Source organism: Mycteria americana, chromosome 1 (genome assembly GCF_035582795.1).
Source record: "Mycteria americana isolate JAX WOST 10 ecotype Jacksonville Zoo and Gardens chromosome 1, USCA_MyAme_1.0, whole genome shotgun sequence".
In the NCBI taxonomy this organism is placed as follows: domain Eukaryota; kingdom Metazoa; phylum Chordata; class Aves; order Ciconiiformes; family Ciconiidae; genus Mycteria; species Mycteria americana.
The window spans coordinates 37,546,345-37,563,662 of NC_134365.1; the positions used below are offsets into that span (position 1 = coordinate 37,546,345).

Genomic DNA, 17,318 nt, shown 5'->3' on the forward strand with positions numbered 1-17,318 from the left:
GAAAGGGGAGAGGAAAGGGGAGAGGAAAGGGGAGAGGAAAGGGGAGAGGAAAGGGGAGAGGAAAGGGGAGAGGAAAGGGGAGAGGAAAGGGGAGAGGAAAGGGGAGAGGAAAGGGGAGAGGAAAGGGGAGAGGAAAGGGGAGAGGAAAGGGGAGAGGAAAGGGGAGAGGAAAGGGGAGAGGAAAGGGGAGAGGAAAGGGGAGAGGAAAGGGGAGAGGAAAGGGGAGAGGAAAGGGGAGAGGAAAGGGGAGAGGAAAGGGGAGAGGAAAGGGGAGAGGAAAGGAGAGAGGAAAGGAGAGAGGAAAGGAGAGAGGAAAGGAGAGAGGAAAGGAGAGAGGAAAGGAGAGAGGAAAGGAGAGAGGAAAGGAGAGAGGAAAGGAGAGAAAAAGAAAGACACAAAAGTTCAAAAGAAAAGGAGGCTCGTGAACACCTGCCAGTGGAAGGGAAGCAGTATGGTACACTGAACCCCTACAGAAGCTGAAGGACCAAGGGAATACTGGTGCAAGGCTTTCACGTCTTATATCTTAAGAAGTGATCTCTGACTGAAGGATTGATTGCCTTCTGCAATACTCTCACAAGTCCCCTGACACAGAAGTCTGCCTCTGCCATACGGCCTGCCTGAAATCTGCAGCTGTATGCTGTCCTCCCACTGCAAAAAAAGGGGGTGCAGGTGGAGGTGGCAGGATGACCATGCCCAGAGCTGCTCAAAAGTCAGAATGACTGGGCAGTCAACTTGTTCTTTTGAAGTTGCCATGCCAGAGGCCTATGCCCAAGGCCATTCTTGGACACATGGCAATAAACCTGCATTAAAATGGGAGCTGGACAGGGAAAACATTTGTTTCCCGCCTCTCTCAGTTACTCAACCAGTACTAGCTGAAGCACAGTTTTGTCTAAGACTAGGCTGGAGGACTTCATCTAGAGATGCTCACATGACCTGAACAACTCACTATCCCGCAGATTTTTTTGCACGTGGAAATTAGGGCTCAGAAAAGAGGATGCAAATCCAGAAGATGCCAGTTAACTTAAACCAGTGTCCTGTGTGGCCAAAGCAATCAATAGGCACTAAAGGCAGAGGAAAGCTCCTTCACCCTGACTGTGCTAACAGTGTCTACTGCACAGGGAGCCAATGCAGTAGCCTGCAGGCTGTAAATCCTCCCTTTGCGTGTGCAGTAACTTCCCCACAGCGAGCAGTATCTCTGCATTTACCAAGTGAAATATTAATGCTAAAATGATTAAGTGATTTCCTTCCTATTGTGCAGGAAGAGCAGTGCAACATGTTTGAAACAAAGAAACTCAGCTTTAATTGCATATAAGAAAATAAATCCAAAGTAAGTAACTTTCAGATAAGAACAGCGGAAGAGAGATGTTGATGGTGCAAAAGACTGATAGCAGAACCTGGGGACAGCCAAGGTGAGTAAGGAGAATTATTCGGGATCTAATCAGCAAGACAGATGTAACCTTCGGAGTGTAATGTTTATGCCAACCTTGTAAGAAATTTGGGGTTGTCTTTTTTTTTTTTAAACACTAGAGTAAAAATGTTACTTACGGAATGTTATGTTTGAAATTATCTCTAATTTTGTTTCACGCTCTTGCTGTCTTGCATGCATTTTCTTTGAACATGATACCCATAGCCCTGGCATATTTGTTACATATAGAATTAAAATAAACAAACAAAGGTAAAGGAATTTTCCAAAGGAAACAGCAGAAATGCTTTTCAGATCAGCTGCTGTTTTCAAATATAAGCCAGAAAGGACATCAAAAGAGAAAAAAAATCCCTTGTAGGCAATGCTTTATCTTGTATTTCCTACAGAAGTAGCAGACTCCCTAGATACTACGATACCTTTTATTTTAAAGGCAAACAAATTATTTTAAATTTAACTGAACTGTAAATATTTATTAGGCCTCTTTTCCATTTGGTTCTCTGAATATGAATACTCCCAAAGCAATATTTCCTCTGAAATTTTCAGCTTCAAGGTGGTGAACCTGACTAAAACTCAGGTTCACCAGCTTTTCTTTTTAAAGAAAAATTTAAAGAATTTTTCTTTAAAACCTTCCACCCCCACCTTCAACCACCAGCATTTTGCCTAGTTTCAAACCACAGCGCTTGGGCCAGGCTGAAGATAAGAGACACCTTAAGAACAGGGAACACCACTAGCCTTGGCCTGTCCACCTCACACCAGGCAAAGCTGACAGTGAGCCTGCCTTCGCTTAAGCTTCAACTTCTAAGAGGAAAAAGCACAAAAGAAATCTCTCGGACACGTTAGGAATGACGTTTTGACAAACAGCCAACCAACTACAACCAACCAATCTGACCATCGATGAAAAACTTAAAAAGTAACAGGATTGTTTGCACGAACAATAACACCATGCATTTTGACTTATGTTTCTTGGGCAGCTTATCAGCCAACAGAACTTGGTGTATAAAGCATCCCACATCTCCTCAGCTAGTCACCCTGTCCCAGCTTTATGGGTGCTGCTACACTAAATAAAACTAGTCTTTCTTCACCCATCCTATCCTGCAGCTACTAATGCTCACTGAGATCACCTCTAAGTTGGATATCTTTTCTGTGATTGAAATACTACTAGCATACTATAAGAGCAAATTAATAAACCCCTGCAATATTGTTCACACACACACAAAGAGCAGCCTATGGTATTTTATACTCTCACACAGCAAACACTGGGATGGATTGAAATACCTCTGTGGCTTGTTAGCTCTATGTCTGAGCTCTCATTATCTAACACCAATGAGCTGCTGAAGGTCTGCAGCTGAGCAAGGTACACGAGCACAGCCATGCTAATCAACAGCCTTCACAGAAGAGGTAAGACTCCTGTCATTGGGATTTGCACAAGGCTTTTCTCCACATTTGCTGATGGCTAAAAGACATACACGGTCAGTCACTGGTGTTCAGTGGACACATGGTCCTTCACTGAGCCACAGTAACTCAGCTGCATGTGTCTGAACCTTAGATATTACCAGGTGATGCTTGTCATCAGCACCACCTGATTTGGTCCTCAGGTCTCTTACCAGATACTGAAGTCGCTGGCGTTCGGTCTCTGGAGTGAATTCTGAAGACATTGGAATGACTTCGCCATTTCGGATTATTATAGCCCTGTAATAGTAATAAAACATCAGTACAGAAAAAAGTAAAAAATATGCAGAAAACCACAGGGTACAGTCACACTCTTATTCTCTTCAGAGTCACAGTAAAATAAAGCCATTTCTTTTCTACTGAAGTTGTCAGCAGAACAGGATAATAATTCCTGCCCTGCATCCTTTAGGCTGGATAACAAAGTATGTTTGTATATGCCAAGTTCATTTCAGAGCTCACAAAAACATCCAAGCAACAAAGGCAAGAGTTATTTCAGTTGATGTCTACAGGGTATCCTTATTAAGTGAAATGCAGACACCCAGAGGAGACACTGCAGAATCACTGATTGTAGAACAACTCTTTGCAGGTTTTAATCCCAGTTGTGGCTGACACTGTCTAAACTACTGGCTTCAAATGACTCATGCAAGCACTTTCCAATTATTGATTGGTTGTATGTCATGTCAGAACATTTCTACTCCAACAGCAAGTGGAAATGGCAAAGCAAATCCTGTTTAACACAAATTTAACTAGTTACCTGCTGAAAGATGACAGGTAATGGAATGACTGTACATCAGCCAGGAGATTTCACTCACACTTCTGCAAACAGCAGAGAGGAAATTCTCTCAAACACCTGCCTGTTGCCCCTTAACAATCTGCTATGCTGCATGCAAAATACGGTCCCATTCTTCCCTGGTGTAATGCCACTGGCTGAAACACAGTCACAAGGGGGAAGAATTTACCCAGTATTCCTACCGCATTCTGTGGTCACGTATTCACTCAAAGAATTGCATTCTTTTATCTTTCCATTATTTACACAGCTCTGTAAGTATAGTAACACTTGGTGCTTTCAAAGAGCTGGATGAACTGTATATCATCCCAAAGATTTTAATGCCTGTTTTGGAGCTGTTTCTCAACCATCAGTAGATTAATTCAGTGTTTGGACAGTAGCAGTGTACCAGCTCTCCTCTTGAATTTGCACAGAATTTAGTGTAGATAAAACAAGCAACTGCCACTTGGATTCCAGTTTTTATATGTTTTAAATAGTCTCCTTTCTGTGAACTTTTCACCCTGTTGATGTGATATTTACATGCTAGCTTACATCTCTGGATAATTTGATCAATTTGCTGGCACTGCTTCTATGTCAGGTATTCTGATGGCACTGCAATGCAATGGTAGGCACATGAAGACTGAAAACTTAACCTCTAAATTCAAAACACAGACATCTTGAGAAAACCAGTCCAGGTACAAACCGGCTTTGCAAAGTTCGTGGCACTGGATAACTTTCCAAGTCTTCTGGATATGATATTGGACTAAAATTGTCTCCGAATGATCATCTACTATTGCTAGCATGCAAAAGGAAGGAGCATTATCAAAGAGGAAAGGAACTGTTCATATTTCTGAGATTCATGTGGCAAAGAACAGACAGGTACAGGATGGCGCTACAATGGGAGAGGTGGGAAAAGGCTCTAGTGATGAGGAGAAGACAGCTCTGCTTTGACAGATGACAAATTTACTGCTCCTGGACTTCCAGCACTCCCTTTCAAATAATCCTATGTAGAAATCAGAGGTGCCAAGAGTGCAACCTACGTACTGAAGGCTCCCACTGGCCCTCCACTGCTACAATTAAAAACAATCTTGTGTGCTTGAAACGAGACAGACATGGTGGTTGTAACTCAGTAATTTCTTAAGAGAAATTTGTGCAGAATTTTTGATGGAATTTTGTCCCCCTTACGGGATCTGAATACATTACAGGCTTACAAAAATGTCAGTCCAACTAAAAATAATAAAGGCTTGCTGAAAATTTTTCTTTTGGGTTTCTGTGACAGTCATTTAAAAATGAATTAAGAACTCCACCACCTCTTTTCTGCAACAACACCTTTGCTTTCATTTTTGAAATTCCTAAGGTATTTGGCTTTGAACCAGACTCATTTACTCAAAGACAGTGGATAGTTTTTATAACCTTTTCATATGTAATTTGACTCACTGGAGTAGGCCTCCATTTAAGGAGACTGTGGGTTTAGTACAGAGTAAGTACTCTGGCAACAGTCTAGACTAGACTGATCAAAGGAGCTGATCAGACACTAACCAAATTTTACACACTAGTTTAAGAGAGTCATAAGGGATCTAGTGATCTTGTGCTTGTATGAAAGAGCTAATACAAAAGCACACGTTGATATAACTGCTAAGGCGTCAGGCTAATTTTTTAATTATCCTTTGCTTCCCCTTTAATCACCATTTCACAGGAAACCCGTATTTTAAAGACCACTCAGACCAGTCTGGGGTTCACCTTTTCCTTTGTGCACACTGACATACTTCCTATATACATTGATAGCTATCATTCTCACTTCTATGGGTAGAACTGGGCCCCGAGGGACTCACATCATATAAAAAGCAATTCAGAGGCGAGTGGGTCAACCTTTCATGGCTCAACTTATTTTCACTAGAAATTGCAGCCACCTGGGATGAAAAGCACAACCCAGCACAAAAACACCCCACCTTTGGAGAGGGGGAATTAAAGCAATGCTGTTGATACTTGATAAAACAGAGCCTCAGTTTTATGTTTTTCATTAACGTTTTCAGCAGTTAGACTTTATTCAACTTGAAAGTTACAGCTGCTCATAAGAGTCAAATGATTTGATCTGAGGAATTAGACAGCTCTAGATATGAGTAATGGGAGGGACGCAGACATGCATATACAGGTCACTGGTCCGAATTCAACTCTGGTGGGCTCATTATCCTCTTACCAGTCTCCTTACCTTTCCGCACCAGCTGCTTAGCAGTTTCATGAGAGCAAAGGGTATTCCTGACGGCCCAAGTGACAAAACCGGACATACTCCTCTGCCATCTCACTGGAGAGGCTGGGTGTGAAAGCCTGGGAGCCACCCTGCTCAGTGGGATTTCCCCCTGTGATTGAAGAGGTGCTGAATCAGGCCCTAATTGGGTTTGGAGACTGAACTGCCCTTTCCGTGACCTCGCAGTGACAGAGCTGCCAAGCACCGACTGAAGGCTTTTCCCACCGAGCAACCTCCAGAGCCCTGAATTCAATAGCCTAAAGTCAATAACAGCTCACGGGGAGGGAGCCTGGCTGACGCGGCAGCCGCAAACAGCCCAGCAACTGCTTTTAGAGACCCACTCTATACGGTCCTGCAGGACAATTAATTTTGACTTTACGCTTCCTAATGGACTAAGCAGCAACATGGCGTTACGTGAGCATTACTGCTTCTGCCATGCATGAAAGATGCATGTACTCAATGAAATAGTGCTCTGAGAGCATTTAGTTCCCTGTGCACTGTGGAAATATGAATGTATTATTTTATATCAGAATACAGCTGTCCTATTAAACTGTCAGAAATAGCTACATAGTAAGCAAGAGGAACTTGAAGAGATGCAGTGCCCAGAGAGCATCTGATTCTGCCATGTTTAATAGTGACATTTTAATTTCAGCCACACTGGTGAAACATTATAGCAGAGCCACAGGGTGAGCCTGCCAAAGGCAGCCAGATGATTCATGTTTGCAGGGAACAAGTATGTCAATACTAACCAAATATTCTCTGATGACAAGGTTGCTTCAGACCCATACCAATCATTAATTTATATCGCCAATGAAGCAGTAATTAAAAAACAAAAGTTTTTTTGGCAGGATAGGAAATCGGGAGTCACAGATCTGCAGCCCACTCAGAGCGCATTGCCCCCCATGCCCTATGGCTCTGATGCCCTCTCCACGCAGCAGCATCCACAGCAAGCAAACAAACAGGAGAAACTGCTCTTAAGTCTTGAGGCCACAGAGGCCATTAAGTCACTTATTTTGATCCCTTCTAAAAACAAACTACAGATTTCCCTGAGTCCTCTCCCCTCTTTTGAACCCAGCTACCTAGCTCCCCACCCACGCGAACTACAGGATCGTACTTGCCCTTGCGTTTCTCAGATACGTGCTCTGCACGACAAAGAAAGTGCGTTCCCTAATCCGGAGCTGGTAAATATTCACAGAAAACAGGAATATATTCGGGAAGAAAAAGTCCCCAAAACACAGATGAAGTAGCCTAAAATGGAAGAAATAAAAATCTGACTTTGTATCTCTCTTCTGGCCACTTCACTGAGTATTTTCTGATCCAGAGAAGTGTGCCCTGAACAACTAAATGTGGAACAAGAGATGTGCCAGTGCCTCGGTGCATAAGGTGGAACTGGCGGTCACAGCAAATCCTGCAGCGGGCTACGTCCACTCAGTCACACACAAATAAAAAGAAACACCAGGAGCTTAAAAGGCAGCATGTAAATCTACATAAGATACCACATTTATCTTTTGGATTGACGTAACTGAGTAGTCCATGACGATCAGCTAAATGATCTTTTGAGTATTTCAGCATTCACACAGAACCTTAAGTATATGGTTATTTTCTATATTCAGATTCAATACTTTAAAACAATATTTGGTGCTTTCATATATATCCCCTTTTAAAATATGTGGTGAGTGAAGTAACAAAAGGGTAAAAATCTGCCACTGTTGTACTGCTGCTCTCACACTCAGGATGTAGCAACAACACTGGCTTAAGGAAAATATCAATATATCAATTGCTTTTGCATTTTTAATATGGATAAAACAGCCACCTCTCCTTGAATCAAGCAGGGTTTGTTTTCTTTTCTTTTTCTTTTCTTTTGTGGAGAACACAATCAGCTGAGAATTGCACAGCATCCTTTCCGAGTTTCTTATGAGAAACAAACAGAGGGAAACCAATACATTTTAGAGGAAGCTATTGTTGGTTACTCTCATTTAATCATACAGAGAAAGAAACACTTTAGTGAACAAGGTCAAAAGTGTAATTTCACTGCTGCCACGGGTCTATTGGGATTCTGGTGTTCAAAACAAAGAGGCATCTCCTACTGTTAGGAGTATTCAGGGGACACCCTGATTCCATTACACACTTTTTCAGCCAAAAATTATTTGAAACGCAACATTAAACCGCACATTTCTACAACAGAGGATAAAAATCTGGTGAAGGTGACAAAGAAAGACCGTTCGGAAAACCCTTTTTGACAGCATATATCAATTCCAAGCCACAGGGAGGATGTATCCATTTTGTCAAAAGGTGTTAAGCATTGTGGATTCGGTACAGATGAAGCAGAAGTGTCTGGCCTGTCTGAAGAGGTATTAGAAATGTGTCAATGGAAAAGAAAGAGGGATTAAACTGACAGACAGAATAAGGCAGGGGTTTATTACATTCTAAGGGGAACCAAGCAGTAGATTTTAATTAGGTGTGTCACAAAATAGCTGAGGAAAAAAAAAAGTAAATCCTAGAACTATGGAATCAGTCTAAATGGGTACTTGTTTACTATGGTAACTAAATGCATATATTTAAAGAAGCCAAGGAAGAGCAATACTAAGTCTGGTGAGCTTCACACCAGTTTTGTTTATTTACCTTTTCTTAATTGCTAAGAAGTGAAAGAAGAAGTGACTATAAAAAGATTCAGAAAATGTTTCTCCCCTCTCTAAATGAAGTACTGGAACTTACAGCCATTACGATTACTGATGGCTTTTAATACATTTAGCCCTGACACCTTGGTTTCACTTATTATGAACTGAATTACTCTCCCTTAGTCCCATGCAGACTAATTTCTCAATGTTTCTTTAGAAACCAGGTGAACAAACACCTCACTGCACTGGCAATAATCATGGAACTATAGTGCAAAGCCTTTAAACGATTTCCTTCATTTTATGAATTAAGGCAGGCTGGGGATAGTGAAACAAACCATTATATAACGTTTAGCTGGCATTAAAACAGGTCCCAGCGATGACATATCCATCACCATAAAACTCAGAGGTGAAAGCAGCAACCCTCAGCAACACCAATGGAAAAAACTCCTGGCTGCCTCCCACCCATATTACCCAAGAGATATTTCGAAAATGCCCCAACTACTACTCAGCATCGCTACCAAGAAGAAAACAAGCAATGAACTGGGGAGGGGATAGAGCCAATGAAAATCGCCTCTGTCCTCTTTTTCCATCTACTGCCACTCAACAGTCCTGCCACCCTGGTTTCTTCACATTTTTCAGCACAAATATCAGGCTGTCCACAGAAATATTGTGACAAAATAGAAACACTGGATCATTTTTCTTTCAGCTGAACAAAGCCAACGTTAAGAGGGAACGCACTCTCCCTGCTTGTGGCTCTTCCTGTGGCAATGTAGTCTCATCGTGTATGCTGTGGTTAAAGCCGGCTGCTCGGATGCATTCATTCATTCATCACTTGGGGGAACTTCAGTTCCCTCAAGCCAATAAAAGGTGCAAGAACTTGCCTTGGTGAAGTATTGCACAAAGGCAGGGTTAAAGTAATTTCCTACAGGAGTGTGCTTCAGCATTTCCTGCAGGAACAATGAAGAACCCTCCCAAACTTCTGCTAAAGGCCTTTTGCAGACTGCCAGCCACCCTGGCTGCTCTGAGGGTTAACATCTCTGGCAGGACACAGCAGGACACTGATGCTGGGCGTTCCCAGGTATTTCATTCAAGGGCCTCTTTTCATGTCCTTGCACCAGCACGGAGCCAAGCGTGCTACACCTCTCCTGTGGCAACACAAGAACCTCCTCCTGCCTTTGCAAAGAACCAGGGTAAGAAATTACGAAAAGCAGTCCCTGCAAGAAACCCTGAAAGTCGTCTTTCAGAGGTACCTACAAGCACGCGAGCTGTTCCTGCCACACACGTGTAGAGCTTTACGTTGTTTCCAGTTACCCAACTCATTCATATTTACATTTCTAATGCTTATTTAGTGATTCCTGGGGAGAAGACCTCTGGGCAAAATGAAGCTGCTGATATACTCTAAAGCCACTATTCCGGTAGTCTGTTTTTACTAAATGAATTGTATTATTTTTAATAAAGGGTCACAAATGGGCAAGTAGAAGCTGTTTCTCAGAGCAAAATAATATCCATAGATTTCCATGGAAGGGCTTACTTCTCATCTACACTAGCACCTGAGCCAGTCAGCATCTTCCTTACTGCCACCAAAAATAATAAAAATCTGAATTTTTAAGAACTGATCTCACATTCCATCCCATGTATTCAACTAACTACTTAATAAGCAGCAGTTAAAGGGATTTTCTTCTCCTGGCAACCTCCCTCTACCCTATATATTGCATCCAATGGTGAGAAGCACTTGGCCATCACAACACTGTAACTAAATTACTTCAGCTGTTTCTGCATCACTATTCACTCTACAGTTTTAAATTAAATCTAATACTGAGCTTGCAGGTTGTCCACAGAGGAGTCAGCTTGGAGAAGACAGATTGCCCGGTCACTTTTGACCCCAGGAGCTACACACTTCTAGTTCTCAGTGCCTCTTTGGTGGGCTGCAGCTCCGCTCCCATAGGACTCTCTCGTGAATTCCCTGCTCTAATTTAGGTCCACAAGTGTATTGCTTGTCTGATGCAATATAAGTATGGAGTTATTATTAGCAGTTGGCTTTATTAACAGTGTTTCATTTTAGGGCTAATTATACATTTTTTTTGTATGCCCACCCCATCACTAATGGGATGGCACTGGCTATCTGTATGCAATTTTTTGTTTGTTTGTTTAATCAGGAAAGTAACTTTTGCTATTGAACCAGTGGTGACTTTATATGTTTACCTATACATTTCTAGTATTGTCTACTCTGGTTCCAGTAGCACTAAACCAAAAGCCAATGAACTAAACTAAAATGCTCTGTAATTAATTGTGTGTACTTTCCTGTTGGTTTATGTCTGAACCCACCAATCTTTCAGAGAGGACTTCAGCTGGCAGCTAGGAAGCTATTACAAGCCAGTTTATAGTGAGTTTATAGCAACATTGCTAGCACACAAAAACTGCCTGCCATCGGTTCCAGCATCCTTAGGTTGGTGATTTGCTGCCCTCACGGGATTCATTTTGCCCGTGATGATTTCAGTGTATTCTTCATTTGAACACAGCTAAGTCCAGGGTTGCAATGATACACCACCGCGTTTCTGTATCACGGCTGAACAACATGCCACCAATTACTCAGGCCGTGCCAGGGAAATGAACAAAGAAGTGCAGTCACATCTCTGTGGCCAGCTCTGAGCCTCAGGACTGGTATCTGTGGAATCAAAGTCTTTTTCCCTGCTGTCCAGGATATCACATTCATCTCCAGGACAAGTTACTATGGCAACTAAACCTGGGCTTAGTGGATGAAGGCATCGCTGTGCAAGTCAGTGTTTATTTTGCCAGTAATATGGCTGAGATATGGCTGACCATGTAAGATGGAAGAAGCACGGATTTTTTCCCCCCTGCTCTTCACTGTCTTACCATTGAGGAAGTCAGAATGACTTTTAGCACCTAAAGCATCTACTTTGATCTCAGCTCTTCTGCTTAATTCAGGGGTAGTTGCAGGATATTGGAACGAGCTGGACCAAGAGTAAAAGCAGACTGAAAGTTGCACTCTTTGCTCACTCTGCATCAGTGAATTTTTCCCCTAGCCCTGCTTCATTCACCCACACAGAAGTGACAAGGGAAGCCCTTGCTAAAAGCCCCAGGAGCAGGGCTCAAGCTGCATTGTGTAGCTGCTGCTGAGACTGAATGGCCTGGGCTGCCTGGCAAGCTCACTGAATTCAGGGGATGAGAAAAGCTTTCCAACACAGTAAGGACCACAGCAGACTTGAAACATTCACCAAGCAAGCCTGGGTTGCTCCCCCTGGCCCTCCTCCCATACGGATGGGAGCTAGAGATCCAAGGTGCACAGGCTGCTTAGGGAGCTTTGGCCATGGCCCTGGCCCCGTAACACTGGAATGAAGAACCTGTGGGTCTCTCCATGGTCAGCCACAAAGGCACAGATTAAAAAGATGGTTTTGAGCTTAATGCACTTCACTGGGAGATCTGGATTCTGGTATATTTGCTTATGTCACAAGCTGCATCTATTAGAGGTCACATGCTCTTTATGCATCAGTAAAGTACTGGTAAAAGAGTGACTAAAACCACATCTCAGCACCCTTTGCCCATCTCGCCTCTGACACTACGAGCTCTACAGGCTACGCATGCAACATACATGCAAAGATGTTATTACAGTGGGAATTCTTCCTTCTTGATCAGTGCTTATATTCACCAGGAAAAATAGGCAGTAGGAGAATTTTTACTTGCAGTGGCAGCAACCAACTTTTTTGTCTGGCTTGATTAGTTTGGTTGGGTTTTGTTGGTTTCTTTTGTTTGGGTTCCCCTCCCCCCCCTTTTTCCTTTTTAAAGGCTGAAAACCCATGAGAATTAAAGTTAAAAACATTCATCACTCCTGGAAACTAATACCAATGAATTGTGGCTTTCCAGTTTACTGATATTACTTGAATAGCCAAAATTCCTCTCCTTCCTCATAATCTGGCACATAAGGACTTCATGGGTAGATGATGTCTGTGTGGTGAGGACCAAAGACTTAACTGAATGTACCACTCATCGAAAATGTTTACAATGGCTTCAACACCTGCTAGATTGCCATAGACATTGCTAAGGCATATGCTCTCCCAGGAAAAACCAAGCGTTTGGAGAAGAGGCAGGACATTTGTTTTGTCTTCAACAGCCTATGAACATTTACTGTCAAATAAATTGTTTCTGCCAAGACAGGGCTGGCTATGAGCCAGTACCCTGGAACTTGTCATCCACTGGATCGCTAGAAAATTCTTTTCCTCATCCCTGCACTTTGAGTGCAACGATTTATTTCTGATCCAACACCTTTTCTCCACACCTCAGTTAAAGTGTTTCCTGAAGTGCCTCCAAAAGCTTTACCCAGCACAAAATCCTGCAATACCTGAGGTTGCTGCTATTCCTATGAACCCTGTGCTCTTGCTTCTCCCTGGAAGAAGGCCAGGCAGGAGAAGGGGGGCAGAAGTGCTTTCTGCAGACCTGCAAGTCAGGCTTCCAAGGAAGAGAAAAAAGGGAAACAGAAGTAAGGGGACTTGGCCATATCTCCTGAGTGTGACTAAGATGCCATGCTCTTTTCCAACATTTTTGACTAGGCGGGACCAGACTTCTCCACCTACCAAACTGCGGTCAGTGAAAGAGAATGTATGTGGAAGAGACTCGCTTCGTCTTGAATTCAGTCTCTCCTCACTACACAGGCTCCTAGGCACACCAGGCTTAGGTTATCTGTTGCCCTGAAACGATCAAACATTTATTATTTTCAAGTGATCCCGTCAAAGAATTAATAATAATCTAAAAAGGGGATGTGCACATAGCTTGCCCAAAATACAGTCCGTAAGTGTTGCTCTCGCCTCTTGGGAGGCATCTTTTGAGGATTTGGAGGAATTAGAACTTCAGAGGACGAAGAGGAGTCACCACAGATTGCATGGTCCCAGGGTGAAAAGGCCCTGTGTGTGGTTCAGAGATTTGCAGTTCTTTTTGTCCCATCTATAGGAGGAGACAGGAAAAAGAACGCTTTTCCAAATACTGCAGACTGGAGAAGCTTAGTAACTGAGTTAGTCTTTCCTCTAGAGACCTCTAAATACTAAGTACAAAGCACAGTTACTGTTGTTTATGCAGACACAGATGTAAGGAGACAGAGGGCTTAGGCAGACCACTCCAGCATAACAGGGAAAATATACACCATTTAGATTAGAAGATGGGTAGTTAAGAAAATCAGAAAATTAAAGTTTGTTAAAAATACTGTAAACCAAAGACTAAAGCAAACTAGCTCTACAATAGTAATATACTAGAACACTTTTTGGTTTCCATCCTTACACAGTGTTAGAGCTTCTGGCAAAAATCACCCTGCTGGACTGCCTTGAGGAAGAGGTCAGATACTATGAACCACAAAAATGGGTCAGAATCATCAATTCTGACTTCTCAGAAATCCTATTTAAGCTACAGTACCAGTCAGCAGATACGTGGCTGTTTCCATGCCTCTCTCATTTATTTCTTAAAAGCAGATTAATCCCCCAAATTTGACTTCCCACGATGAAGCCTATGCATGAGGGAAGTAGTTGACAAGTACCATGACACAGAAGAGTAAGTATAAATGTAGTGAGATTCAACACAAGCAGCAAATCCGGAAAGAAATGGAACAGTAAACAAAGCAGAATTCAATTTTCAATTCACTATTTTATTACACTGGGAGAAGTCAGTGTTATAAACACACTCTCCCACATCTGGGCACCTGAAGCACCGATGAAGTTGCTTAACCTGCACCCAGATGGAAGCTCCACAAAAACATTCACTCAATGAGCTCCTATCGTTTAACGATATTGCCTTACTATTTGCCATTACCAAATGCCTTACCATTAATTCTACACTTGCAAAAAGGAGGAGAAAAATCTATTCTGGACATGAGGATATATGTTCAAGCAAAGGGTGAATATGCCCTGAAAACATAAGCACAGGGGAGCAAAAGCAAGGAAGCAAAAAGATGATAAAAAAAGCTGATGAAGCAAAGCAAAAAATCCAGTGACCCTGCAAGTCTGTGAAGCCTCTAAAACATCAGGCTCTTTGCTTTGATCCCATCTTCTGCCAATAAATCAAAAAAGCCCAAGAACCCATCTGCAGATTTAGTGAGAGTTTCAGGGCCTATGGAAAAGTCAAATCAACTTGTGGTGTTCTGCTTCTCGCATAATGATAAAAACACAGCTACCCTCCATGGCTTCAAGCACAGCACAAAATGGCAGTGCCTGCAGTCTCCGAGCAGCTCCTTAGCCAGACAACATGAAAGTCAGAAGAACACTCGTGCCAAAGATAGTTAATATGATCATATTGCATTACAGTCACTGTAGTGATATTGGGCAAATGTTATGTTGCATGAGGCTACACAATAATTGGGCAGTAATCAGTAAAAACATTAAGTCCCTGTTTTACTACTGCTTCATCACTAGCTATAAAACAACATTCTAATAAAGAACATAAAACTAAAAAGAACTGAGATTAACAAGGCGTGTTATGGCAGTTTAGAAGTAAAAGTCACTTTAGCAATATAAAATTGAACAATACTATTTAAAAGAATGAGCAGAGAAGATTTACTATTCCTTATTAAAAAAAAAAGCAGCTATTCAGAGGGCCTGCCCTAGCTACCATAGTGTATATGTCAAACTGGGAAGCAAAGCACAGTGCATCAATGCTCACCAGAAAAGCACTATGTATTGGATAGCTGACTATAGCACTATCAGTCCCTAATTAGATAACCTTGCATGGACAATCGTAACCACTGAGAGGAAGAAAGAGAGAGAGAAACATTTGAAAAAGCTTTGGCCAATATTCATACATGAATTTTGACTGTACAAGTAGGTATATTTATGGCAGAGTCCAAGAATGGTCAGACAAGCCATTACAGAATGAAAGCGTCTCCCTCCAAGTTGTTTTTATCAGGCCCTGAATAAATCACCTCATTTTTAGTAGGGTTCTGGTATCATGTGCAGTTAACATGTAATTATTACAGAACTCTGATTGCATCATTAGCAGAAGTTTAATTATATCATTGACATTAGTGATGCCATAACATCAAGCTCAATAATAGTTCATAACAAAACCTACAATTAGCACAATTTTTCCTCCCTTTTACACCAACCAAAAGTGTTCAGCTTGGAGAAGCCTAATAGTCCATACAGAAGTGAGCTAGGGCTGAACCTGAAAGGATTGCTGGCTGGTAATTTAGTAATATGGTAATTAAAGTCTTTTCATGATGTAATTACACATCAACTACAAAAGGACAGCTGCTATACAACACTGCCAGGGTACGTGGCATGAAATGATTAGATTTGAGAGGCTTTGGTGGTTAAACTGAATACCACAGACATAAGTCTGAGGTATAGCTGGCACTGCATAGCACATTATTATTCAAGTCTCACACTTGGCGTTTCCTTAGTTTCATTGTGATAGTAACAGTTTGTTGCACCTACCTTGGTCTTGTGACAGCAGAAGCTGTTCAAAACCCACCTTTAAAAGCTTCTGCTGTTTTGAAGTTGCCTGGAATTAAAAGACCTAACCTTCTTCTGGGCAGAGGCAGTACAAATGAGGTTTGCATGAACCCAAAACGTGTATTTCCCACCCCTGCAGCAAAAACCCTCCTCTCTCAGACTCTTGTCTGTGGGAAATGTAGCTTGATTTATTTGTAGGCTTTTTCCAGTGGGGGAGCAGAGAGGGGAGAAGGAAAGTGCGGACAGAGAAGAGGCACAAATGAGTAGGTGAACTCAAAGAAACTAAAGCTCGACTGAAGAACTGAGGGTTTCGGCATCTAGTTCCAACAGCAACAAGCAAAAGTCCCCTGTTTGGGTGAAAAAACAAACCCCACCCTTCTTCTCAAGAGCAGACAAACTTTTAAGTAGTTTCCTTATTGTATTTCTCACCGCCCTCATTTGTATCTGCACAAACCACAAAGTTGACCACGCAAGGCATGAGACAGCAAAAAGGAACATATTTTTCCAACTAATACGAATAAAACTTCTTGGCTACGTGACTGGGCTCTTAAAAATACAGGAATGCACTGTGCACCCTGGCAGTAGGCGGATCTCAGAGCTGCTTTTCTAGTCCTAAAATGTCCTTTTAGTGATGAGGAGCAACTGAGATGTTTTTCAATAGCTGTTTTTCCTCCCTTTCTGAAACATGGGAAGTGGGGATTTGGTGGGAAAGAGGCCCAGATCAACTGTTCTTCTACACTTTAAAGTTTTTATTTTCTTGAGCTACGAAAATCTAGTGGGATTATTTGAAAGTGAAAGATTTTGGGAATCCAGAGAATTCTCTTCAGCATGAGAAAGGTTTCCGTGAGGTCCATTTGGAAAGTGCAAAACCAAACTATTTTGGATCTGGAGGGACCCTGTTACCTACAAGATGCGAGGAATGAGTAGAAAAATTTGAGTCCTGGTTCAAACAAGACCCAGCCTTGCTGATGGCTTCCCTTCTAATTCCTGCTTTTCCTGTTTTTCTCAAGAGATGTTTTTGATGGGCTTGATGAACATTCAAAGCCTCTTGAAGACTTGGTGGCTTTAACTACAGTGGACACTTGGGCTAATTCAAGGTCACCAAGTTTCTTCCCGTTGGGTGTCAGAGGCTGCAATGGAGCTGAGGCTGCTCTCGGGAAGCAGAGAAGGAATCCTGGGGGAACTGGAAACAGCCAGTCATTTAAGAAGAAACAAAGATGTCAACTACTCAGAAGTAGCTCCTGCATGGCCAGTTTTACACAGCACACTTTTAAGAGACAATAAAGAAATTTAGCCAACCCAGTGGAAGACACTCAACTGTACTTCAAGTACAATAGCACAGGAAAACATGATTATTTCTAATTTAATG

At 42.2% G+C, this 17,318-nt stretch overlaps 1 protein-coding gene across 1 annotated transcript in view; it reads right to left on the reverse strand.

Moving 5' to 3' along the window:
- Positions 1–17,318, reverse strand: part of PPM1H (protein phosphatase, Mg2+/Mn2+ dependent 1H) — a 142,278-nt gene that overhangs the window by 37,162 nt on the left and 87,798 nt on the right. The window contains exon 5 of the mRNA XM_075494798.1: positions 3,028–3,112. Within this exon, the coding sequence (XP_075350913.1) occupies positions 3,028–3,112 (85 nt within the window). The remainder of the gene's footprint in view (positions 1–3,027; positions 3,113–17,318) is intronic.